Raw genomic sequence first — 26,867 nt, 5'->3', positions numbered from 1 at the left:
CCCCCCGTCTAAATAAAACATGGACTCTCTGACATGCAGTCTAATTCCGTTCAAACATAATGTTCAACGACCTTATTACCGTGATATATAAGCAACATCAATAAATGTTGCACAATAATGGAATTTAAGCTCAACAATCGAGCCGCTATCAACATCTGTGCAGCAAATCCAAAAGACATTCTAGTTCATGACCCTGTAATTTTATTTTATTTTTAATTTTTACAATCCAAACCCATTGAATATGAAAAATATAAGACCATATTAAAAGACATCAAAAGTCTACAAAGAAGACAAGGGCTTCCAAGAATCAACACTATCTACCTTATTACTCCGCATCTCAACACGATGCCACCAACCTCAATAGCAAAATGCTCAACTTCATGGCTTGAGAGCAACAGCCAATCCAATCTTGGCACTTTTTTCTATTGCCCTTGTGTCCACTTCGCCTGAGATCGTAACAAGCGATTTTGGACGCCATTGATGCTGTATAAGAGCACATACCTTCCCGTAGTTGTCTACACAAGCTTTCACTGCAGTTAAAGGATCCAACGAGTGTTGTGTCCCAATGGTGAGACTGTTTTCATTGCTCGAAAAGCTGTGGGTCAACTCAGCTCCAACAGCAGTATTGGTCATTGGGCTTACCATGTGGAAGTAGGATGCAGTAAGCGATTCGCCTTTGTTATTCCTATATAAAAAAACAGCCATCTTGTCATGCAAGAAAGAAAACTGAAAAAACAGACGAACTCATCATTGCCATATCTGGGTGTCCCCTGATAAAAGGAAAACTAGAAATCTTTCTTCTCTTCCGTTCTGCCAATAGAACTCATAGAATAATTCTTGACAGAAGCCAAGGAAATGGAATGCTGGTACTTGTTTGCTTAATGAATTCTATGGAGGAAACATGAGCTATGACACCAAACTAGAACATGAACAGAAATAGCTTTAGCACTAGTCACTAGCAATAAACTACACGCAAAACACTCTCTGCTTTTCACAAACATGCAAAGCAAAGACAAGCAAAGTCTGCGGAGAGGGGGAGTGACAGTTGCAAGGAACTCATCAAAAGTATGTGCAGTAAAGTATTAGGAGGTTTATAAAATGAGAGGTAGTACCCACGTTCACCGAGATACAGCTAGTTAGACATCTATAATATTTCTTGTTTCTTTTTTGAAATGAGAGGGTATGTAGTTAGTAAGTAAAACAGATAATATTTTAACGTTTTTCTTCTTTAATAGTGTCCACTATTGTAAGGTCTACCTATCCAACAAGTAGAGCAGTTACTCACAACGTCAAGGACGCAATCAGGTCGGACGTGGTGAAATTTACTCCAGCATTGCATCTGGTGAAGTTCCCAGTAGAGGTGTCAAACGAGATATCTGTCCCAAAGGCAGCCTGATTGTTCCCAGTAACACCAGAGAAGTTGACAATGGGTTTTGCAGTCAGGCCAAGGCTAGTACTTATTCCTGCATACTCGTGCAAATACTGAAGCTCCAACTGTTACCAACATTTCGAGAAGTCAGAGATAGCTCGTGCACATTTGGTACACAATACTGAGTAGAACTTGACAATATAATAGAGATTTTAAATTGTGTTCCTCGGTCTGTTCAATACTATTTAATCCTCCGTACCGAACATGACTAGAGTTTAATACCCATTAAAATAGAATTCACTCGAGGACAGCACAAGGAACCAACAAAGCTTTAACAATGCTCTAGAAAAATATTAACTTAAATTATCACACCTAGGAGGATAAATACCTTGCCAGAATTTTGATCTGGAGAGATGAAGCTAAAAAAAGCCTTCACTCCAGGAGCAGCCTCATCCACGGTGATGGTTGTGTGAACCTACATGACCAGACAACCGTTTGAGGAAAAGAATCAAATTTCAATTACAATGAAGTTTGTCATCTGACCACACAGTCCCAAAAGAAGGAAAAAGATAAAAGAAAGATAGAAAAGGAATTCTCCATATCCATAAAATATTATAAAGTTACACAACATGACTTCTTAGTATATTAGATCGTGTCTGGCTAAACTTACTAGAAGGTACCTTTTCGGGAATTTTTATTTCAAAAACTTGCTTTTTGAAATTTAGTCTTTATTCGCTTTCCCAGAAAAGGACTTCTGCTCCTTTTTTTTAAGCTTAGCCGACCATGGTGGTGGCTCTCTGTAATGCATTTACAAAATTAAATACGTTGATTTAATGCGGAGAGAGCAAAAAAGGACAAATAAATGTGATAACCACAGAGAAAGGTGAATATTAAAAATAAATTTTATAATTTGATTTGAAGGATAACTGTGATGACAGCAAAGAACGCCGTTTTACTATCTGTTTCTAAATCGGGAAAATGGGGGGCAGAATCCAGGAAAGCGAGTTGATAGGTAAATCAACTGCATAATAAAATCAAGATATTACATATCAAAAATCAAACCTTGAACTTTAATATGTAAAAGTAATCTTAGCATTATATGGTATTGGTCAGGCAATGGTAGGTGAATCCAGTCTGCCACGTTACAGAACCAAAGTAGACAACAAAATAGCATAAACATATTATCAACACCAAAATCAATCAATCTGAGAAAGAGACTTCAAAAATCATTAAGGTATTGACATAAATACTACTATAATAGAGTTATTATGCGCTTCAATAAGCCAATAAATAACTTAATGATGATGCACAATGACATATAATAAAAACTACATACCAGAGATATCCCCACCTCTTGAATTGAAGCAGACCTAATGAAAATCCCACTAAGTAATAGGTCTATAGGGGGTGGGGGTTGTCCAGCCTAATTTTGATGTTAGTTCCAGGAGGTAGCTGACGCATGCAAAGATAAACTGATAAAAGTGGGGAGAAGAGCTAATTTCTTGAAAGTTCGGCCGCCTTCTTGGACTTCAGCATCTTGTGGTTCACCAGATAATCAAGTCTTTCGGGCTGGCAAGTCAAGTTCCATTTGGGGTTAGTTTCCCATAACTTTGGTACCTCGCCTGCCACATAAATTAGCTGGCACCAGAGCCAAAGATGATACACAACTACGACGCCAAAACATAGGACAGACCATGCATGGCAAAATTCTAGTATCATTCAGGCTATCCAGCACCTATTAGATTTACATCAACAACCTTGAACTAACTTGGAAATTTTCAAGTTGCTTGTCTTTGGAAGTTGTCTTATTAATAAGTCTACTATGGTAATATTCATGCAATACAGTCGAAGAGAAAGATAAAGAAACAAATAATCATGTAAACAAGTGTAAAAAATTACTATCGCACCACTAAACATTCTGTAAATAAGTAGATAAAAAAAATTCGACAATACATAAGCTCAGATTAGTATCCAATAATGCACTTATGATTAATAAACCTTGAAACATGGCTTACTTATGCAAATCGCAAGAAGCATCAAGTGAGGTATTTTGACTTACTTTGGAATTGGTATCCACTTTTACATCAGTTGTGATATTGTTGTGCTTCAGATGAGTGCTAACATCTGCTAAAAGCAACCCACCTTTCTTGGTCCCAGATGAAGTAATGGCCTGATGTATAAATCAAATTGTAGGGAAAAAATAAACATATAGAACATGAAAGTAGCTTCTGCAACCGCCAATAACCATCAAAATGGCAAAGAAATGTATTATTTGTTCATCCAGAGTTATCGATGATGAGATTACATATTGTATAAATCACAATGTTGAACAAGCGCCACAATGGCAGTTGCATTATTGAGATCTCAAGTAATTAAATACCTTCCAAGTTTGAATACGTGTACACAAACTAATAAACAAACTTACAAATTTATAAAAATCTTTCTCAAGATACTTAAAAATATAAGAAATATGTATGATATGGAAGAAGAAAAATCCGAAATTTTTATACAAGGATCGCTTTAGGGAAAATCCAAAAAAAAAAAAAAAAAAGGGAACAAGGAAATCGTTTGACATTTCTCCTTAAAATGGATACAGATCAAATAATTATATTGTATGAACAAAAATGTTTTTAACAGTAGAATTTCGTTCATCAAATCCATTGGTCCCTTCATTATCTTCTACATGCATGCAACTCCCACCCCCAACAGACGCACATATACAACGCCATCTATATACACACAAACAAGATTTATATATATACATACATTTATAATTATACATGAAGAAAGACACATAACTCACCACTCCATTTGAGGCGTACGTAGTGAGAGCGAATTTATGGTCACCCTGGTAGTCTTTATAAAGAAGATCTGAAAATCCCACCAATAAAATTTAATTAAAATCACCGAAACCACGTTATAATTACAAAAAATTAACGAAAATTTCATAGCGAAAAAACACAAATAAACATAAATACACTCATACAAAACAAACCCATGAAATTTACTTACCTCTCGCTTTCTTTCCAATTTCAGGATAGAGGCCTGGACCCTTCACCATTACTGTTTCTTGATTTATTCTGTTTTTGAACCGAAAGCTAGAGAGAGAAACGAGAGTGTTTTAGAGAGAGAAAATGAGAAATAGGGGGTTCGTCTTGCCTTATATGGTTAGCTGTTAATAGTTCAATTACATCCATGACCCTATTTTTTTCGCGGCGTGTATGTCGACGGTAGGGTTTGTAATGGGGAAAAAAAAAAAAAGCAAAAAAAAAAAGGAAATTATTTTGACCGTTGATTTTTCAAACACGAATGCCACTGGTGTAATTTTATTTTTTATTTTTTTCCATTTTACTTATTTTCCAATATTATTAACTTTTTTGAAGAAAAATTAATTTGTTATTGGAATTAGTATCTTCGGCTATCATTAAAAGAAGAAAAGAAAAATCCTTCATTTAGCTTTTTGAGGTAGTGTCCGTTCTTTTGGGTTTACTCATAAATTAAAGTTTCAAATAAACGTAACGAATTGAACTCTACAAAGTCTACCCAACACGTTATTAGACATAAAACTCACACGTTAATTTGGATGGTGGTTCCACCATTCGATCGCTTGTGTCTGTGGCAAGAGCATCGGTCCTTTTGTTGCTTTTCTTGAAACATGTATGACATTTCAAAATTCATGTGAGACATACGTCTTGATTTCAGCTTCCCGTCATTCCACTGGTTTCCAACGCTTTGACCACATTTATAGAATCACTTTCCAACCGCAAATCCTTCCCGCCCTTTTTTCTATGTGAGTTAAATTGTATACATCATCACATTATACTTTGTCTCGAAAGCTCATTGACTACACGCAACAAAGCATTTTGAAAGGTTCCCCCATCTATGATCACTATAATCCATCCTCGCAACTAAGGTCACCATGTGTAAAATGAAATGAAACCCTATCACCATTTGTGAAAACATTCTGTTAGTGTTCTATTGAAGAATATGCTAGATTGTGATTAAAAGTTCTCATCAAAAAAATAAATAAATCATATTTATTTAAATTATTGTTGTTATAATAAATTTGATTCCCTTATAAAGCATCACTAAAAATGTTTTAAATGTCGCACAAAATCATTGAGGAATGTTAAATAGTATTACTATACAACATTATTCAATCAATTTTGTCACTATTTAGTAAATATATTTTGGACGAAATATATAATATATAAATTATATAACTAATTCTTAATAGATTTATTAATTATGTTTTCTAATGGCTATAAATGGATTATATATAATAAAGATCGGAATCGCTTAGATTGGTTGCTTACAGCACCTTAACATTGCTAGTTATAATGGTGAAATAAAGGTGGGCTAAGAGATGAACTTTATATACTTGTATCACACGCTGAAAGAAAGGCGGTCCACTTCTTCTAATGGAAATTCTTAGCATTGTCCGAGGATTAATATCCAATAATACATCGGATAAAAAATATACTAATTAGGAGTTTTAAGTAAAGCTGCTGCAGACCCTTTGAATCTACTCAAAAAGTTTCAACTTTTCCCAAGAAAATAAAACAACGGTGGCCCTTACTTTATTGAATTGTAGAAACTATCCAACAAACTTTCTCCAAGTATAATTTCTTCTTTTTTCAATTCGATGTGGATGGAAAGGGAAACTTAGCGACATTTTTGTTAAAGAAGAGGTTCTGTGATAATATTATTTTATTCGAATTTTTACGTACTATGCATAATTATACTTTAGATAAAAGCAATTGGAGTGAAATGACTTGTCGGTCGAGGTTAGAATCGGGATGTAGTCGAACGACGTTATTCCTTTCTTATTCAATAATAGAGAGAAGGTTACAAATTATCACATGGATTGCAAGAATTGAATGAATTGAATCAAAATTCGATTATGCGATATATTTCAAAATTGTACCATAATAGCTTGGTTCTTAATTCTAAGTCCCATTAATGAAATGATTTTAATTATAATCAGATTGAACTGGCATGTTTGGTTTGACTCTGGTCCAAGAAAGCGGTTACCCTTGGTCGATCCTATTTTTCTACTTTCTTGAAAATTCTCAGATTTGTTGAAGGAAATTTGTTAATAAAGGGCAGTCTACAAATTTTGAAACTTTTAGGGTCTATTATACAATTACAGCAAATTTGAAACCCATACATGTAAATTTTAAAATAATCCATATTATCCGCCACCAACTTTTATAAATAAATAAAAAAATAAAAAAATCCACTCCACACCCTTATAAATATCCGCAAACAAATCCACTCCACACCCCGTGCCCAGGTGATAAAAAAATGTCTATAGCTGTAATTCGGCCACTATTCCGCCAGCCCCACCGCCTCGGCGGCGGCCACCGACCAGCCTATCTCAATTCCAGTATGGCCCGTTCCTTTTATCTAAATTACGCTTATAGCCCAAGGCCGATCTTCAACGACGCCTGTAGCCTTAGCTCACACCATTTCAAGCCGGCTAAAGCTCTTTCTCTACGAACCAGCTCCATTGATACTGCCGTCGTCGAAACCTCTGAATCTTCTGACTTCGTGTTCAGTGAAACTTTCCAGTTAAAACGACCTCAAAAGGTATGCAATTTGTGTTTTATGCGCCTGAAAATACGAAATTAGCAAAGTTTTACTTATAGGTAATAGGTATGCGTATTTTTATGAATCACCGCTTATAGTATAATGGGTTTGTATTCTGTGTGCATATGATTTTTCCTCGATGATGTCAATGAAAATGACACTAGATAAAAATTTTGGGAAATTTTTAAGCTTGAGGTTGGAACTTCTTTATTTTTGATTTTTTTTCCCCTTTTCTGGACTTAGATTAGTGATCTCTTTGTTATGTTCTAAAATTTCAAGATTTTGAGAGAGAAGTGTGAAAATCTTAAGTTTTCTAACAAAAGATCCGGGGAAAAAAATCAGCTCAATTTAGGACTCAATCTCTTTTTTTTGAGCTCTGTGTTCTTGATATTTTTTCTTAATCATTGTGATTACTGTCTCTTTCTGTTGTTACTTGCTTTTAAGAGTATAGATGGAGTAAGTGCAAGTACGAATTTCAATATTTTATTTGTGCGCTTATCAATTCGTTGTTGGAATGGCAGGTGGAGGGAAAGATAACAATCAGATTAGAAAGTGGTAACAGTGATGATAATTGGCGGCTTACTGTGGGATGCTGTCTTCCTGGAAAGTGGATTCTTCACTGGGGAGTTAATTACATAGGTGATGTTGGCAGGTTTGCTCTTGCCTTATGAGTTACAAATTTGACAATTTTAAATGTTTCTAACTTGGGGTCAAATCCCTTTATGCTCGTATCCATGCGTGCAATGAATTTTCTTATTATAATTACTCTAGTCGCAACAAAATACAATTTTGTGTTCCCATGGTTGCAGTGAATGGGATCAACCCCCTCCAGATATGAGACCACCGGGTTCCATTCCCATTAAGGTAATATGTTCATTCTCCATGATGCTTAGTGTTTGTTTTATATTTTAATCAATCTCATATTCTTAAATGTACGTTGATATTGATTGCCATTTTAGGACTATGCAATCGAAACTCCTTTAGAAAAATCACTTGCATCATCAGAAGGAGAATCAATTTATGAAGTGAATATTGACTTCAACACAAACAGTTCAATTGCAGCTATAAATTTTGTATTGAAGGTGAATTTCCTCTTCTTTCTAGCTTCTCAATGCTTTTCTACTTTGATTTGATATATAATTTTAGGCCTTGTTCACTTATCTACAAAACACCATGGCTTTTTTTGTTGTCTTTGGTTGTTATGTTGATGGTCCAGGATGAGGAAACTGGATCTTGGTATCAGCACAGAGGGAGAGATTTTAAGGTTCCTCTTATTGACTACCTTCAAGATGATGGAAATATCGTAGGAGCTAAAAAGGGTCTGGGCACATGGCCAGGTTGTTTAAAATTTTCTGTGCTGTATATTATATTAATTCATCTCGCACTTAATAATAGAAATGTCCAACTTATTTATTGATATCATTCATAGATCTTTGCTAGCTGAAATGCTTCAATGGAGAACTTGTTAATAATCACTGAATCCATGTATCCCAGCTTAGCTTTATAGCTGGCATATACCTGCTGAGTGGAATGATGGAGTGCATGTTGATGAATGTATGTCAGTGGGATTTTGTTGCTAAGATCATAGCTCATTCTAGTTTTGAACACAATTAACATCATGAGTCATTATGTTATTTTTGTCAATATAAATATATTCATGCTTCACATCTTTGTGCTTCCCATGTTTTTTTTTCTGTCCTTGACAATTCACTTGAATAACTCATATTTTATATCAGGGCCTTTGGGACAGATATCCAACATGCTTCTTAAACCAGAAGCAGCTAATTCTAAGGAAGACATTGGGGAACTTAGTGTGCAAAAGAGGGGTCTTCAGGGTTTCTATGAAGAACAAGCTGTTGTTAAAGAAATCCTTGTTGATAACTCAGTGAGTGTGTCTGTTAGGCATTGTCTGGAGACAGCCAAGAATCTTTTGTATATTGAAACTGATTTACCTGGAGATGTAATTGTTCACTGGGGTATTTGCAAAGATGATGGTAAAACGTGGGAAATTCCATCTGAGCCCTATCCTCCTGAAACAAGCATGTTCAAGGATAAGGCTTTGCGGACTCTTTTACAGGTATATATTACAAGAATTGTCTATGTTTTCTGCCTCCAAAGCAGTAGCCTCTATGTATATTTTTGTCAACTCTCCACCAGAGTTTTTGTTAAAGATTCTGAATAGCTACTCCATTGTTCTTATCTGTTAACTATGCATGTTCCTACTTTGCAGCGAAAAAACGGTGGGCATGGCTCATTGGGATCATTTATATTGGATGAAGGATCTGTGGCATTTGTTTTTGTTCTGAAGCTGAATGAAAACACGTGGTTGAATTGTCATGGAAATGATTTTTGCATACCCCTTTCAAGCTTTAGTGTCCCTCCCATTCATTCTGGGCAGCCTCATTCTGAAGACGAGGAACAAAATAATGAGTCCGGTTCTTTATTGATATCTGGCAATGCTTCTGAAGCAAATCAAGAAGTTTCTGCATACACAGATGAAATCATTGATGAGATAAGGAGTTTAGTAACTGATATTTCCTCTGAAAAGAATCGAAGAACAAAAAGCAAAAAAGCACAAGAGAGTATTCTCCAAGAAATTGAGAAGCTCGCTGCAGAAGCCTATAGTATTTTCAGAAGTTCTATTCCAACATTTACCGAGACTGATCTGTTAGAAGAAGAAGCTTTAGAACCTCCGGTAAAGATATCTTCAGGGACTGGTTCAGGATTTGAAATTCTATGTCAGGGCTTTAATTGGGAATCTCATAAATCTGGAAAATGGTATATAGATCTCCGTGAAAAAGCTTCAAAATTAGCATCACTTGGTTTTACTGTTCTCTGGTTACCTCCACCTACCGACTCTGTGTCATCTGAAGGCTACATGCCAAGGGACTTGTATAACTTAAACTCCAGGTATCATTTTGTAAGTTGTTGATTATTTGTAGCTGCAATTTGCTTATTTTGATATCAAACTTGAATTTAGGGATGACATTTGGGCTGCAATGTAGATAACAGTTTTGATTCATTTTAGTCATAAAAGATGTATTGGCTCGTTGCCCATAAGATCCCCCTGCCTCTCTTCCTTCTTGGAACTTAACTTATTACTGCTGCTGTTTTATTATTGTTGTTATTAATATTATTAAATGTGGTGGTCGATATTACCATGATGATTGTGTGAAGATGACGGTATTTGTCAGGTATGGAAACATGGATGAATTAAAGATTCTTGTGAAGGAGCTACATGAAGTTGGTATTAGGGTTCTAGGGGATGTTGTCTTAAACCACCGATGTGCACAATACAAGAATCAAAACGGTATTTGGAATATTTTTGGTGGTCGTTTGAACTGGGATGACCGTGCAGTTGTTGCTGATGATCCTCATTTCCAGGTACACTAACCTCTATCTTAAAAGTTCTAGAATATTTCTGAGCAATAAGAAACCAAAAATAGCAGGTCAGATAAATCAAATTGTAACATCTTTCTTCATAATCTGGCATTGAGATGAAAAATTAACCTTTAGACTCTGTGCCCAAAACAAAATAAGATTGCATAAAAAAATGATAATTGCATCTTTTTGATTAATTTCTTTTAACCAAACCAAATAGGAATGAAATTTAAACGCAATAATATTTGACTATGCTTAAATGCAGTTTAGGGTAAATTTTCTTTAGTTATTGGTGTAATGTAGGGAAAATTAGAATGACAAACTTCAAGTCTAAATTCTTCATCCTTAAAAGGTACTTTGAATGAATCTATTAAATGTCCATTTTATCCCGAACCCTCATAATCAATTGATTTATCCGAATAGTTAATCTTTCGATAATCATTTGTATTATATTCACATTATTTTGCTCATTTATTCACTTATTTTCTTAACTCATTTTGTTGAATTTTATTCTTAACTTTTAATTAATAACATATTTGATTTTTGAAAAATGATAATTGCATCTATTTTGCATTTTTTTCGATCAAAACATTGTTATATTTACTTTATTTTCTCTTTCTTTCATTTTGATAAAGTATATTTCTAAAACACCATCAAGTATGTATTATACTTATAATATCACTAATTCAACTTTCTTTTTGCTTTACGATGAAAAGTTCATAAAATTGCAACAGTTCAATTTGGATTCCTCCACTGAATTGTAGAAATTTGGAAAAGGGATTTAGTTTCTAATGTTTAGTGTTATGTTGGTATGGTCTTTAATTTCATTTTTTTCATTTCCAAGAGAATTTACAATCGATAGCCTTGTCATGGTGAAAGTCCATTTACACACGGTTAGCACCCAATAAAGTAAGGTTGTGTCATTGGTATTTTATATTGCTTCACATTTTTTGGTACATGGTTGTTATAAAGCAATGCTACAGGTAAAAGCACCGGATATGACTTGCATAGTTTCTCTTTGACATGTCATGTAAAGATTGACAAATGTCAAAATGCACCCTCTCACTTTTCAGGTTCTATTATTTTAATGTTCTTATATGCCATTGTGCTTATCTTTGTTTCTCCCCTCTTGGAAAATAGAAAAGAAAGGTTTCTTCTTGTTCAAATCAGTTGCTTCCTTTTTTTGGTCCGACCGGCAAAGGATAGATATGTTGACAAATTTTAAAATTTGTGATGAACTTGTTTCACTTGGTGAATTTTTTGAAGGAAGTGACTCAGCAGAACCTTTTTTATGAATAAAACTGCATTTTGCCTGAACCCTGTTGTATACCATTCAGGCAAAAATCCATAGAGTTAGCTATGTTGCTTTTTAAAGATTTGGCTCTGATGGATGTGATGTGATATCATTCTCTGTCAGGGAAGGGGTAACAAGAGTAGTGGAGATAATTTCCATGCTGCTCCAAACATTGATCACTCTCAAGAATTTGTGAGAAAGGATATCAAGGAATGGTTGCACTGGCTGAGGTTAGTTATATATGTTAGATTCTTCTTCCTTGCTTCGTGTTATAAACATAGCTAGTGTGTACAATATTGAAAGGTAACTGGAAATCAAATCCAATTTTATTCTTCCAATGTCATGTTAGAGATTAGAAGTCTACATTTATACTGACACTAATATTATTTTAGGACAAATTATAGTAATGCGAGTAATTCTACATCAAATGGGAAAATTTAAAGATGATGTAATTCAAAATCTTAATTCTCAATGTACTTCTAGAATCCACCTATATCTAATATTGGCAAGATAGGAATTGTATATACGTGCATGCTTTTTAATTCTATTGGTTGCTAGATCCTTGCAGGTAATTAGGATGTTAGTATCTTAAGCCCTTGTTTGAGCTTCATTTTTCTAAAAATTCATTTTTTCAAAGCTCATTTTCAACCATACATTCTCCAATAAAATAATATTACACCCAAATTCAAGACTTTTCCTAAACTACATATTCTCGATCAATCTACTATTTTTAAAATGCATTTTTTCTCCAAAATGGAGCTCAAACAAGGCTTCAGTTGGCAACTTAAGTTTGTGTCCTCACTTTAACTAAATGGGATAATTGAGACTGTTCGTAGAAGTAAATAAATCAGGGTCTAGAGGAAATATACCGAGTTTTTGTTTCTTTTTTATCTTTTATTCGGACATATACTGATTTCATTTTCTGCAGTATACAAAATATATATTGTCACAAAAAGTTGTTATGGAAGGTACTAACATTTGACTGGTATTTATGGACGCACAGAGAAGAAATTGGCTATGATGGATGGAGGCTTGATTTTGTACGTGGGTTTTGGGGTGGTTATGTCAAGGACTACATAGAAGCAACCGAGCCTTATTTTGCCGTAGGAGAGTACTGGGATTCCCTTAGTTACACATATGGTGAAATGGATCACAATCAAGATGCACATAGACAGAGAATCATTGACTGGATAAATGCTACTAATGGAACTGCTGGGGCATTTGATGTCACAACAAAAGGGATTCTTCATTCTGTAAGCTTATTGTTTACAAATTTCTTATTTTGATTAATTTTTATTTTTCAATTGACCTACTTTATCTTTGGGCATGAGATCAAGATAAACAGAAGACTCCTCTGTATAAGCATTTGTCTATATGTATTGCTCAGGCACTTGAACGATGTGAATATTGGCGATTATCGGATGAGAAAGGAAAACCTCCTGGAGTGGTGGGATGGTGGCCATCTCGTGCTGTTACTTTTATTGAGAATCATGATACTGGTTCTACTCAGGTTTGACCTCTTATTTACCTAGTATATCATTTTCTTTGCACTTCACTGTTGTGAGTTGGTAAAACATTAGTTCATCATTAATCATGTAATTCAAAAACATTCAATTATTGGGCACAAGAAAAGGATTCTTAAGAAAAGCTCCATGCTTTTTGGCTGTTGAGCCAAAGAAAAGAGACCATCTTGACACCTGATACTTCACAAGATGAAAAGGGATGAAACTCAACGATCACATTATTATCATTAGTAAATTGTGAACAGAAATCAGATTTTAGTGAATAGGGGGTATATGCAGGGTTCCTTTTAAATCTAGAGAACGGGAGGTAGAGGGAAGTAGCTGAGTCAATGTGTGCAACTCTTAAAACTGTACCATTGCCAAGGACAACTTTATCTTGGCCATCATATTTCGACTGAATGGAGAGATTAGCTAGATCCAATGTAATATTGTGAGAGGCAGCGGAATTAAGAAGCCATTTGCCATTCTTAGGTGCAAAAGAAGTGGCACAATTTGCAGCAGGTCGAGTTTGCAATTTGTCACAATTTTTGGCAGTGCATCAGTGAGATATTTTAATAGATGATTAAAACCGTCCAAAAAATGATTCTCCCTTAATGTGATATTTTAATATATTATAGATTACCATTCTCCATATTATTTCTCTAGGTTAGGTTTTTAGGAATCTTTCTGATTTCTATTTTTTATTTTTTCAATGTCATGTCTAAAAGTTCTTGTAAAACTTGATGGTCGTTTTATTTTTATGTTGCAGACATCTAATTTGGGATTAGCTTGTTTATTTCCTTCTTAAGGCTAAACTATTATCATCTGGTCGTTTTATATAAAAAATGTTTAAGTTAGACAAATAGTCTTTCCTGCTGCTAGAGCTAAAAAACTCTTAATTTTGATTTGTTCAACAACGATATCCTATTTCTGCATTTGTGTCCCGTTCTGAACTTCGAATGACAATGTATTCCTATCCCCCATCTCATATATTTGATTTCTTTAATACAGATTTACATGATCAGCTGGTTTATTAATTGGAACTGATAAATTATGAACTATTTTCTCTTAATTGTTTCTTCTATCTTGAAGGGTCATTGGAGATTTCCAGGTGGAAAAGAAATACAAGGTTATGCCTACATCTTAACTCACCCAGGAACACCATCAGTTTTCTACGATCACATATTTTCTGAATATCAGTCTGAAATATCAACACTTATCTCCATCAGAAACCGGAATAAAATCCAATGTCGGAGCACAGTAAGTTGTGGATGTTTTCATCATCATATATTTTGCCTTTTGTGGACTAGGTGGTTTTCCTTTACTTTGTCATGTGCTAGATTTTCTAATGATTTGTCTCGAGCCAAAGTTGCTCAACCATAATCAATTAGAATTATAAACCAACCAGATGATAAAAATTCCAATAAAATAACCATGATTAGTATCTCATGAGAGAGATAAATTTATCACTGTGAATTACTTTTTCTGATTTTCATGTAGCCCTAAGAAGAGCTGACGACTGCCTATTTTTTCTTCAATGTTTCTTTATCTTAGGTTCAAATAATGAAGGCAGAGAGAGATGTTTATGCAGCAATGACCGACGAAAAGGTGGTGATGAAAATTGGACCAGGTCATTACGAGCCTTCAAATGGCTCCCGGAACTGGTCGTTAGTGGCTGAGGGAAGAGATTACAAGATCTGGGAAACATCATGAAAGAAATCAAAACAGCTTTCTTTGCATTACAACTGCAGAATTTCTTCAACAAACTCGTACGATTCTACATACACGGTAGGGTGCTGCATTTATTCAAGGATGCTTTTTCTATTTGATCGAGCATTCATCTTTTAACAAGTGTTCTGCAGCATGATTTAGACACAGAAATTATGATGAAATGAGAAAGTGATGTTTGAGGTCGGAGAATAATATAGTATATGTACTGAGGGTTTAATTTCATAGCCCTCTTTTAAAATAATTGTAATTACAATACAGCGCCTTGTAGAAACAGTTGGCAATTGACTTTTCTGTATGAAACATGTATAATTCTTGGAACACTATATATAATATTATTGAAGGAACATATCTGTTAAAATTTTATCATTTAGCATGATTGACATTTGAGTTTCCATCTCAATTTTTTTTGCGCAAATGTGTACTTGAACTTCAATTTTCACAGTAGAGAGATAATTCTGGTTTAAAATGTCACTTAATATGCACGCATTACCCTCTAAAACAAGTAGTAGTATCTTCTATTGGATATGTATTAACTTGAAGCTCTGAGTTTATAATATATTTTCATAATTGCTCGAACTTCGCTTTTTGTAGTAAAGAGATTGTTGACCTCGCTTTTTATATGGATGATGTGGACAACAGATGTTGAGTCTACTCACATCTAAGCGAGCAAATTATAACACATTTTAACCGAGAATGTGGTCCTAAGAAATAATCGAATTGTGAACGTGGGAGATATTCCACGAGACAAAGATGTTCGGATATAGACTGTAAATTCATGGGTGATTTCACGTTAAGGGTCAAACATAAACGATTCAACTAAAAATATGTTATCTAATCTTAAGCAAGTTTTAGTATGAACAAGAGAGATGGAAGGATATAATTTCCTTTGTATAAAGAGTTATATGATATTCAAAGTGCTACAATGTTTGCTATTTATAGTAATACATCGTTGATCTTGATTGTTGGATGAAGTGTACGTAGCTGCATCCGACCCTCTGGAACATCCTAAGAGGGTCGGATGCAGCCACGATAGGACGTTCGAATATTATTGCAGGAATGTCGAATTTTCAATCAAATTAGAGTTGTCTAATTTAACTTAAAATAAATGATGAAATTGACATTTCCACCAAAACTTGATGTTTTTTTAAGAATTAGGGAAATAATCAATGCATACTATGTCTTGTTAGATAGCTCTTTTTGAATGGGACCTGTGCTGTACTAATCACGCTAATTATGGGACTTGTGCTGTACTAAGCACGCTAATTATCTCCTCTTAAATCTCAGCCAACGAGATGTCATACAAATTGTCTTAAACACGGACCTCACATGTCGGCTAAATAATATATATATATATTTTAATTTATTATGTGAAAATTGGTGATGACACATAGCTCCAATTTGTTTTCACTGAAAATTAAAATTTTAGTAGATTTTAATAAGAGGCGATAAAATATGTGGTTAAAAAATTTATAAAAGTGATGGGACCCATAAAATGTGTAATTAAAAATAAATTGAAAAAATTTAAATTTTAAATTATTAGACCCAAACAAGATATATATTCATTTAAATTTAGTTTTCAACGTGGTTTATGATTTCTGGTTTTCAAACTCTCTTTAATTATTTATATAGCTCTTGTTTGATACCAACTTTTTTCAAAATATATTTTTGTCTTTCCTCTTTAACCACACATTTTTCAATAAAATAATATTATACTTAAAACTAAAACATTTTCTTAATACTTAACCACGCATTCTTCATCAATTAATTATTTTAAAATGCATTTTTACTTAAAAATGGGAAACAAATGGGGGTATATTGTCCTATATTGTAGCTGAGATCACCAACTTCTTACCTCAAAAATTAGTTAACCTCAAATCAACTTGTTACCTTAGATTTTAACTGGCTTTCCATTTTACCTGCCTCAACTTTCTGCCGTAACTTTTCTTGATATATACCTATTTCATTCCTAGTCGAAATCACGAAACTTTTGGCTATTCTTTGGCTATCCACATGCTATATAAACAACCATATTTCTTTCTCTCAAGGAGACAGATTAAGCGGATCACTGGTTAAAAATTCCAGTGATTCGCCTCTTGGCGCAGAGAGAAAAAGGGAAATAGCATCAAGAAATAAAGCTCCAAAATGGCTTTCAATAATAGAAACTTAGTACCTCTCCTGTGTTTCCTTACCTTTGTTGCAACAATACAAAAATCCGATGCAGGTATTGCTGAATTTGATGACTACTTGAAGAAAAAGGCTGAGTTTGCCTTGGAGAGTTCTTTCAAGGCATATGATCCTCATCCTGAAGCAGTCACAGATCAATTTAACAAGCAAGTCGGGGAGTAAGTTGTTAAATTTTGTCATTTGGCGTGCAGTAATTGTCAACGTCTAGTTGCTTTAGATTTTCAAGTTGGGGAGTAAGTAGTTAAATTTTGTCATTTGGTGCACTGTAATTGTTGAGGATCTAGTTGCTTTAGATTTTCGATTAGTGGGTTGATCTAAAGCCTTGACTCAGGCTCCATAACCTTGTTCTCTCCAAAGGACGCGATTTTTGGGAATTTAGCTTAGTTTGTTTTTGTTGTTGTACAAATTATATTCTTTTTTTACGAGATTTTATTTCACATTGGTTTACTTGTCTGATGTAGGGTATTGACAAGTGGAAATGTGACAAGAAGGCATCTAAAAGAAGGTGAGTGCATGGCCACAAACCCTATAGACAGATGCTGGAGATGTGACCCTAACTGGGCTAAAAACAGGAAGAAGCTAGCCGATTGTGCACGCGGCTTTGGCCACCAGACTCACGGTGGTAAAGACGGGAGGTACTACATTGTAACAGATCCGTCTGATGATAATGTCGAGAGCCCAAAACCCGGTACCCTCCGCCACGCCGTGATCCAAGATGAGCCATTATGGATCACATTCGATAAACATATGGTTATTAAACTCAAACAAGAACTTATTGTCAATAGTGACAAGACTATTGAATAATCGAATTGTGAACGTGGGAGATATTCCACGAGACAAAGATGTTCGGATATAGACTGTAAATTCATGGGTGATTTCACGTTAAGGGTCAAACATAAACGATTCAACTAAAAATATGTTATCTAATCTTAAGCAAGTTTTAGTATGAACAAGAGAGATGGAAGGATATAATTTCCTTTGTATAAAGAGTTATATGATATTCAAAGTGCTACAATGTTTGCTATTTATAGTAATACATCGTTGATCTTGATTGTTGGATGAAGTGTACGTAGCTGCATCCGACCCTCTGGAACATCCTAAGAGGGTCGGATGCAGCCACGATAGGACGTTCGAATATTATTGCAGGAATGTCGAATTTTCAATCAAATTAGAGTTGTCTAATTTAACTTAAAATAAATGATGAAATTGACATTTCCACCAAAACTTGATGTTTTTTTAAGAATTAGGGAAATAATCAATGCATACTATGTCTTGTTAGATAGCTCTTTTTGAATGGGACCTGTGCTGTACTAATCACGCTAATTATGGGACTTGTGCTGTACTAAGCACGCTAATTATCTCCTCTTAAATCTCAGCCAACGAGATGTCATACAAATTGTCTTAAACACGGACCTCACATGTCGGCTAAATAATATATATATATATTTTAATTTATTATGTGAAAATTGGTGATGACACATAGCTCCAATTTGTTTTCACTGAAAATTAAAATTTTAGTAGATTTTAATAAGAGGCGATAAAATATGTGGTTAAAAAATTTATAAAAGTGATGGGACCCATAAAATGTGTAATTAAAAATAAATTGAAAAAATTTAAATTTTAAATTATTAGACCCAAACAAGATATATATTCATTTAAATTTAGTTTTCAACGTGGTTTATGATTTCTGGTTTTCAAACTCTCTTTAATTATTTATATAGCTCTTGTTTGATACCAACTTTTTTCAAAATATATTTTTTTCTTTCCTCTTTAACCACACATTTTTCAATAAAATAATATTATACTTAAAACTAAAACATTTTCTTAATACTTAACCACGCATTCTTCATCAATTAATTATTTTAAAATGCATTTTTACTTAAAAATGGGAAACAAATGGGGGTATATTGTCCTATATTGTAGCTGAGATCACCAACTTCTTACCTCAAAAATTAGTTAACCTCAAATCAACTTGTTACCTTAGATTTTAACTGGCTTTCCATTTTACCTGCCTCAACTTTCTGCCGTAACTTTTCTTGATATATACCTATTTCATTCCTAGTCGAAATCACGAAACTTTTGGCTATTCTTTGGCTATCCACATGCTATATAAACAACCATATTTCTTTCTCTCAAGGAGACAGATTAAGCGGATCACTGGTTAAAAATTCCAGTGATTCGCCTCTTGCGCAGAGAGAAAAAGGGAAATAGCATCAAGAAATAAAGCTCCAAAATGGCTTTCAATAATAGAAACTTAGTACCTCTCCTGTGTTTCCTTACCTTTGTTGCAACAATACAAAAATCCTATGCAGGTATTGCTGAATTTGATGACTACTTGAAGAAAAAGGATGAGTTTGCCTTGGAGAGTTCTTTCAAGGCATATGATCCTCATCCTGAAGCAGTCACAGATCAATTTAACAAGCAAGTCGGGGAGTAAGTTGTTAAATTTTGTCATTTGGCGTGCAGTAATTGTCAACGTCTAGTTGCTTTAGATTTTCAAGTTGGGGAGTAAGTAGTTAAATTTTGTCATTTGGTGCACTGTAATTGTTGAGGATCTAGTTGCTTTAGATTTTCGATTAGTGGGTTGATCTAAAGCCTTGACTCAGTCTCCATAACCTTGTTCTCTCCAAAGGACGCGATTTTTGGGAATTTAGCTTAGTTTGTTTTTGTTGTTGTACAAATTATATTCTTTTTTTACGAGATTTTATTTCACATTGGTTTACTTGTCTGATGTAGGGTATTGACAAGTGGAAATGTGACAAGAAGGCATCTAAAAGAAGGTGAGTGCATGGCCACAAACCCTATAGACAGATGCTGGAGATGTGACCCTAACTGGGCTAAAAACAGGAAGAAGCTAGCCGATTGTGCACGCGGCTTTGGCCACCAGACTCACGGTGGTAAAGACGGGAGGTACTACATTGTAACAGATCCGTCTGATGATAATGTCGAGTTGGCAGATCAGGTGGGGAGGGCTCGGACCCTGGCTAGTTGGAGGCACATCCCGCGATTAACTGGACTGTGTGAAGAGGGGCCGAATCACAGACCCAAGGATTAGTCAAGAATTGGACACCTTGTAAAAAAAAAACAAAAAAAAAAAAGGCGTACTTCTCATCCGCCATTTTTTTATTACTCTTCAACTTCAATCCCCTGCACCAAATTAGACTAGAAATACGTAAAACTAATGACCCAACCAAGGAATACCTTGCTTCAATTATAATTGTTTAAAAAAAAAACGGCAAAAAGGATAAGTAAAATATGTGACCTTTTGAGGTTCGTTTTCAACGTCTTGTTGTCAAGACTGAAAAATGGCTTAAAAAAGGAGAGCAGCCAAAAATGATATAAATGAAGTTTGAGTATAGCCCTTTCCCCTTAATATTAATATAATAATTAAGGCTTGCTTAAGAACCGGCGGAATTGAATTGCCCCTTCAGCTGTGGATCGTTCCACTTTCTCTGGAGGGGCAGCCTCAGTTCCATCAAAAAAACCCGTAACGAAGTCAGTAAGAAACTAGTTGAAGATCTTTCTTGGCGGAACGAAGCAATCGGACGACAGAACTATGTATGCTCTGTATTATCGGAAAACCATTCCATCCTTGACGCAGGAATAAGAGTGGTCCCGCATTTCAATCTGAGAAAGAAAGAGAGTCTCTCCCTAAAGTCTCATCCCACCGCGAACTCACAAAGGGGTGTTCCAAGGACGGCAAAAGAAAGCTAAATCCATTTTAGGAAAAACCTGGTTCTAAACCAGCCCCAACTTCGAGACCAGACCTTCGAAAGACTCTCTTTGAAGAATGGGGAAAAGGATTTCTCAAGAAGGCCAACTTCATTACTTACAAATCGGGTGAGGTTACGAAGCATTCTATTCGAAAAGCATTCCAACTCGGTTTTCAAGGTGAAAGAAAGAGCCTGGTATGAATTTATTAAAGTGGAATTTACATAAAATCAAACATTTCAAAATTACTATTCAAAAATCAAATAATAAGTTTGTTTAATCATAAATCAAGTACCCATCTTATCCATTCAAATTCCAAACCCTAAATTTTCATTCTCACTCATCTTCTCTACTCACTCTCTCCATACCTCTGGCACCGTTGCCCATTGCCGAGACCACCGTGAACTCACAGGGACGATAGTTGATGGTGCAGGTGATTGTTTTCCCAATCCCATCTCACTCTTCTCTCTCTCATTGTTTTCCCAATCCCGTCTCACTCTTCTCTCTCTCTCTCTCTCAACACATGCAGTCACATATTTTCTCTTCTCCCTAATTTCTTCTCTCTCAATAGTAGCGACGTCACCATTGGAAGAGGATCTTTGGTGCAACAGTGTTACCATGATCGTCTGCATAGCGACATCACCATCGGCCACCACGAGTGGCAACGCTGTGAGCAGTGTGCTGTCATTCGTTTTACACACCTTGATCTGAGCCTCGCGCACATCGGTGCTCAGCCATGGTTTTGGGGTGGTTTTCAGCTGTTTATTTTGGGACATGGATTTGGGGTGGTCGTTAGTTGTGAATTTGATTTTGTAGTAGTTGTGGAGTAATTTTGTGGTGTGTTTTGTTGGTGGTAGTGGTGCTACTGTGGCAGTAAGGTTGCAGTGTTGGCGATGTAGTATTGTTGGTATGTTGAAGAGGAACAAGTGGTAGATGGTGGTCAGCTTGGCTTGGTGCGGTGGCTGGTGGATAGAGATGGTGGTAGTCATGTGGTGGTGGTGGTGTTGGCGGTGGTTGTGATGGTGTTGTGGTGAGAGTGGGCAGTTTGTGACCAAGCATTGTGGTGGAATTTGATCGAGATAGGGTTGGAGATGCGATGGTGTAGTGTAAGCTGCGATTGGGTGGTGGTAACTTAGGACCAAGATTGGTGTTGGATCGGGACTTGTGGTGGAGTTGTTCGAAATTTGTGACCAACAATTTGGAATTTGTAATAGAATATTTTGACGCCTGTGACCCATTATTTTGCTGATTTGTAACAAAAAATTAGGTATTTATGACTAAAAAATTATTTGTGACCTATGTGACACAGAAAAAAATGTGACTTGTAATTTGAATGATTTGTGATTTCGAAATAAATTGTGACCTAGAAAATTTTTGATTTGTGAACACGAAATAATCTGTAACCTATAATTATGAATATGTGACCATTAATCGTTTAACCGTGATTTTATTATCTTTATTTAATAAATATTTTTAATTACTTAAAAATATACCTTAATTTTGAATTTTCATACTATTTACTTGATTTTTGAAATGGTATAACGAATACATTTGAAATATGATTTTTTTCCCTTTATCAAAAAGATTATGTTGGCCTCATGAATCCACTAGCCCATAATGTATCCAGATGAGTGTGGCTGCAGTGGGCGTGGGTCGGGTTGGGTTGATTTTTTTTTCCAACCCAAACCCAACCTAACATGATTGGTTTGATCGAAAATCAATCCAACCGAGCCCACCTTGGTCGGTTTGGGCTTCGGCTCACTTAGAATTGGATTCGATTTATTTGTTGAATTTGAATAATTTTTTAGAATTGGAAATTACTTGAAAACTTCCATTTTTTAAACAAATACACAAGAAGTTTTTGGTAAAAATAATGTATAAATAAGTTTTAAAATTTATGAAACATTTTCTTTTTTACAAATTTTTGGAATTCATTCATTTCATCATCACGTCATTAATTTTTACCTTATCGTCAAATAACATTGCATTTGTACATATTGTTCATGTGAATCGATCTATGTGAAGAAAATGGACGTTTATAAATTATAAGTCATTCTCTTATCTTTACTATTGTGTCTATTGAGATTAATCTTCCATCTTAGATATTAATTTTTTAATTCATTAGGTTGGGTTGGATTTTAATTCATAACCCGAGACCCAATCCAACCGATTGAATTTAAAAATCAACCCAAACCGATCGATTTGGTTTGGGTTGGTCGGGTTGAGCGGCTTGGGTTGTGTTATACCCAACCCGAGTGTGGCAATCAAGCAAATAGATTGGAAGTTACAATTGTTCGGAAGAGTCTTGATTTTGAGGTAAATGTTCCAAGATTTGAAATGTAGGGATTGGATATAAGCGCTCATGTTTGATTATTGTGAAAATCAGATTTTTAATATATTTTTAAAAAATTTTAAAATAATACTTGATTAAAAAATTAATAAAAATTGTAAATACTACAAAATTTGTGAAATGAGTTTTGAAAAAAAAAAAACGAATTTCTACATTCGATTTGAATGTGATGAGTACCCACGAGCTAATAGATCTTGGTAAGCAATATTTCAAGCAATTATGGAAATTTTAGAAAAATTATATAAAGACTTCTTTCGACAATAATAACTAAAAAAAATTACATTCCTTAAGCACCCAAATTTAAAGTTCGTCTCAAGCCTCAAGAACCCAAAGTCCAACTTTGATTAAATTTTGTCCGTCCCTATTATCTATCAAATATGATTTACTTACATGTTCAATTATACTTGAAAATAAGTTAAACTAATAAACTTTTTATTTCTAGGTAAATCTAAACACTATCATTTTTCCCCTTACCTAGAAGTAAAAAACTACTTAGTTAATGGTAAAATAACATTACTTCAAAATAAATAACTTATTTATTTACAACTTCAACTAAAAAACTAATATTATTTTAGAAATAAAAAATATAATGAAAGAACAACAAATCAATTGCCACATACATCAAGGGCACATTTAGTACACAATATTAGATATGTACACTATAAAAATACAAAATTTTAACTTTCTTAATATTGTTCGGAGTGCTATTCATTCCTCCCTACTAAACATGTCACAAGGGTCCGTCAAAGAAAGTTAGAAAAATACAATTGCTCATAACATGCACAAGCATGATGAAGAATTAAAGAAAGGACACGATCACTCGATGAACAATGATGTTCCCGAGTTGTCATTTTCTACAAGACAAGTCCTTATATTGTGCCCTTTCTCAGAGCTAAGGTGGCAAGTGAATGTCCTCTTTCGAGAGACAATTGGAACTCTGTTTCCAGCACCAGCCACAACTTTTTGATTCTACATAGGTTTGGAGTGGACATGTACTCACAAATTTTTCAATGATGGTTTCTTGGCACTGTGCTCTTCTGGTCATTTGATTTTGATCTTGGACAGGCTCTTCGGTTATGCCCTTTTCTCCAACAATTGGGATCTGAATCGTTTAACTTATAGTGAACTTCTGCGCAATAATTTCTCCTGTGCCCCTCCCCGTCTACAATTTCTGCAGTAAAATTTCACCCCTGCAATATAATGAAATCTCAAAAAATGACAAATTTGATAGAAACCATCATATAGAATGGCCACTTGAGAAGAATATCCGAAGAGCCTCTGTACTTGCTTGATGTGAAATCTCTCTTGGGTGAACAAAGTTACTTTGATTTAAAAAGTTAAGAGAAGAAAACTAAACGAGGCCTTTCATTGAAATGCTTCTCTTGCAGCAGTAAGTTTTCATAGCTTCAGAAGCACGCTTCCTTGCAGCAGCAGTGCCTTTAGCTTTCTGTTCAAGTTAAAAACCATTTCAAATAGAAACGTAAGAGTACTAATTGTTAAGGGATAAAATCCCACATTCAATAAAGATAGAAACATAGACCAACTTATAAGACTTTGGACTACTCTTCTTAATAAGGTTGATCTTTTAAGATGAAACCCAAAGTCTCAACACTAATAATGCGGCGTGAAATTATATTTGTCAATTTCATTTGTGCTATTTCAATGAGAAGGAGAAACTTTGGAACTCTTCATGTACTGAGCTCTACTCGAACTCCATTTGTCAGCAGCATGCATGATTTTTATGGAATGATTGTAGGAATACTACGCGGTCCATATATGATTGTCACCTAGTACAGTACCAAGGCTATATTCCTGAAAACATAAGTTGAAAACCCGTCATTCACGAACTAAATAATTCTTTGCATGCTCTAACCTTGATGGTCGCCACTCTGTGTGCACGAAGCATAGGTTTACCGTGGATTATCTTCATCCCTTTACTAGAGACTGTTTGAGCGCTATATTTTACTAGAATGCACTTCGAAATAGTAGATTGATTGAGAAAGTGTGATTAAAAAATAAGGAAAAGTTTTGAGTTTCCGTGTTATATATATATTTTTTTATTGAAAAATATGTGATTGAAAAAAAGAGAGAGAAAAATATATTTTGAAAATAATGGGGCAATCAACCAACTAAACAAAGAAGATTAAAGTCGTGATCTTGTTAATTGATAAGAAAGAAACAACCTTACTTGAACTAAATGCAATATCATGGTAAATAACTAACAGAATACAGAAGCAATTAGTCCAGGAAGGTGCAGGGCTCTTGGGGATCAAATAAGAATAGAAGTATCCACACACCATCATTTAAGCAGTTATTTCTCATGCACTATAATGCCACCCCTGGTAATTTTGTTAATGTATTTCAAGAATTGGAACATTAATACAAATCATAATTTTGTAAAACAAAAAAAATTGAAAGGAGAATTTAAGAAAACTTGACTAACTTTTAATTATCTTCAAATTAATTTCAGAGAAGATGATTGATAAACATGCTTGGATTTTCTCTTCATGTGCAGCTATATATCCATGTTGTCCACTTCATCATCTTCCTTCACTTTTAGAGAACAGAAGTTCCATGCACATTTATACTGATTACTAACTGCTTGAAGTTGAAAAGGAGCACATATATCTTTAAATAATGCACCATGCACATTATAGAACACAGCTAATCATCAAGAAATTCTAAATACTGCAGATTTCCAGGCAAAAGGAGATATTAGATAACAAAATGACAATATTCACAAGTGGAGTTTCTGATAAATGATGCTATGAAGACAAATAGTCAACTTGAATTTGGACAACATGCTTTTCCACAAGGTTCATAACAATAGGAAATTTAGATGTAAGAAATAAGAAGAGTCTCGCTCCTAATAATCTGGTCTATGAACATAAGAATGACCGACAAAAAGGAATGACAGAAATTTTATGTACTCGATCCAATACTCGTAATGCTATATTCCTCTTCTACATTTCAAGGACTAATTGTGCGTAGGTTGTTAAATCAAGTATAAGCATGCGATCAATAGATGATGAGAAAGAGATAAATTTGTAGGATGACACTGGCAAATTATTAGCTGACTTGCTAGTTGAACCAGGATGAGAAAAAATTACATTGAGCGAGATTTTTTCCCATGGTTGCTCATCAAGTGACTCCAGCCAAATAACACAATATCAAAGGCACTGATGGGAGGTAACTCCCTGTTACAATTGATAATTGCAGAAACAGTGTTAACATTTAGACTAGAAAATTCGGACCCCTACAAATAATTGACAGAACAAATTGCTTTTAGTTACTTTTTGTTACGCTAAAATGAGAGATGAAGAACTTATACCTTTCCATTACATAGAGAACAATCTGATCGAGATCTTTCTATTCCACACTCCGCACATGGAGTATAACCTCTTCCCCTGACCATTTGGACCAAACCAAGATCTTGGTTTGGAGGCTGCAGAAGTAACCTTCCTAAACAAAACATGTAACAAAACAAGGCCTAGCTAGGAAGACGAGCTCAAATAAGATAATGCACCAATTCGGCCAAAGGTCGATCAAGAGAGCTCGGACATGGAAATCCAAGAAAACACAGTTGTTTAGCTCAACAAACATAGTTGTAGCGACCAGATGCAGAGATCACCTAACACGTAGAGTATGATGTGTCTCCAAATCCATAATGTGTAACAAAACAAGGCCTAGCTAGGAAGACGAGCTCAAATAAGATAATGCACCAATTCGGCCAAAGGTCGATCAAGAGAGCTC

General features: G+C 34.8%; 5 protein-coding genes across 5 annotated transcripts; 3 read left to right on the top strand and 2 right to left on the bottom strand.

The window, feature by feature from the left end:
* Window positions 1-53: 53 nt before the first annotated feature.
* LOC111386615 (mitochondrial outer membrane protein porin of 36 kDa-like) lies at window positions 54-4,532 on the bottom strand. Its single transcript, XM_023011083.1, has 6 exons — window positions 4,382-4,532; window positions 4,173-4,240; window positions 3,429-3,539; window positions 1,758-1,844; window positions 1,286-1,494; window positions 54-685 (listed from the first exon to the last, which is right to left on the bottom strand). The coding sequence occupies exons 1-6, from the start codon at window positions 4,428-4,430 to the stop codon at window positions 379-381; spliced, it is 831 nt and encodes a 276-aa protein (XP_022866851.1). The 5' UTR covers window positions 4,431-4,532; the 3' UTR covers window positions 54-378.
* Window positions 4,533-6,639: 2,107 nt separating this feature from the next.
* On the top strand, window positions 6,640-15,232 carry LOC111386620 (alpha-amylase 3, chloroplastic). The gene is made up of 13 exons (XM_023011087.1): window positions 6,640-6,961; window positions 7,483-7,613; window positions 7,771-7,825; window positions 7,921-8,043; window positions 8,178-8,298; window positions 8,698-9,038; window positions 9,192-9,871; window positions 10,156-10,345; window positions 11,760-11,866; window positions 12,640-12,889; window positions 13,024-13,146; window positions 14,231-14,398; window positions 14,693-15,232. The coding sequence occupies exons 1-13, from the start codon at window positions 6,677-6,679 to the stop codon at window positions 14,849-14,851; spliced, it is 2,733 nt and encodes a 910-aa protein (XP_022866855.1). The 5' UTR covers window positions 6,640-6,676; the 3' UTR covers window positions 14,852-15,232.
* A 1,625-nt stretch (window positions 15,233-16,857) lies between these two features.
* Window positions 16,858-17,867, top strand: LOC111386622 (pectate lyase-like). The gene is made up of 2 exons (XM_023011090.1): window positions 16,858-17,211; window positions 17,515-17,867. Exons 1-2 carry the CDS (start codon window positions 17,012-17,014, stop codon window positions 17,855-17,857), a joined length of 543 nt encoding a protein of 180 aa, XP_022866858.1. The 5' UTR covers window positions 16,858-17,011; the 3' UTR covers window positions 17,858-17,867.
* A 1,335-nt stretch (window positions 17,868-19,202) lies between these two features.
* LOC111386619 (pectate lyase-like) lies at window positions 19,203-20,767 on the top strand. The gene is made up of 3 exons (XM_023011086.1): window positions 19,203-19,486; window positions 19,790-20,047; window positions 20,518-20,767. Exons 1-3 carry the CDS (start codon window positions 19,287-19,289, stop codon window positions 20,765-20,767), a joined length of 708 nt encoding a protein of 235 aa, XP_022866854.1. The 5' UTR covers window positions 19,203-19,286.
* Window positions 20,768-23,723: 2,956 nt separating this feature from the next.
* On the bottom strand, window positions 23,724-26,861 carry LOC111386618. Its single transcript, XM_023011085.1, is given in 8 exon segments — window positions 23,724-24,271; window positions 24,273-24,304; window positions 24,477-24,561; window positions 24,988-25,116; window positions 25,298-25,375; window positions 25,579-25,778; window positions 26,080-26,311; window positions 26,446-26,861. Coding segments are annotated over 8 exon segments (1,050 nt in total). The 5' UTR covers window positions 26,590-26,861; the 3' UTR covers window positions 23,724-24,121.
* Window positions 26,862-26,867: the final 6 nt, after the last annotated feature.

Source organism: Olea europaea, unplaced genomic scaffold (genome assembly GCF_002742605.1).
Source record: "Olea europaea var. sylvestris unplaced genomic scaffold, O_europaea_v1 scaffold3632, whole genome shotgun sequence".
NCBI classification, from domain to species: Eukaryota; Viridiplantae; Streptophyta; class Magnoliopsida; order Lamiales; family Oleaceae; genus Olea; species Olea europaea.
The sequence above is the reverse complement of the archived record's forward strand: the minus strand, read 5'-3'. Positions and strand labels throughout refer to the sequence as shown.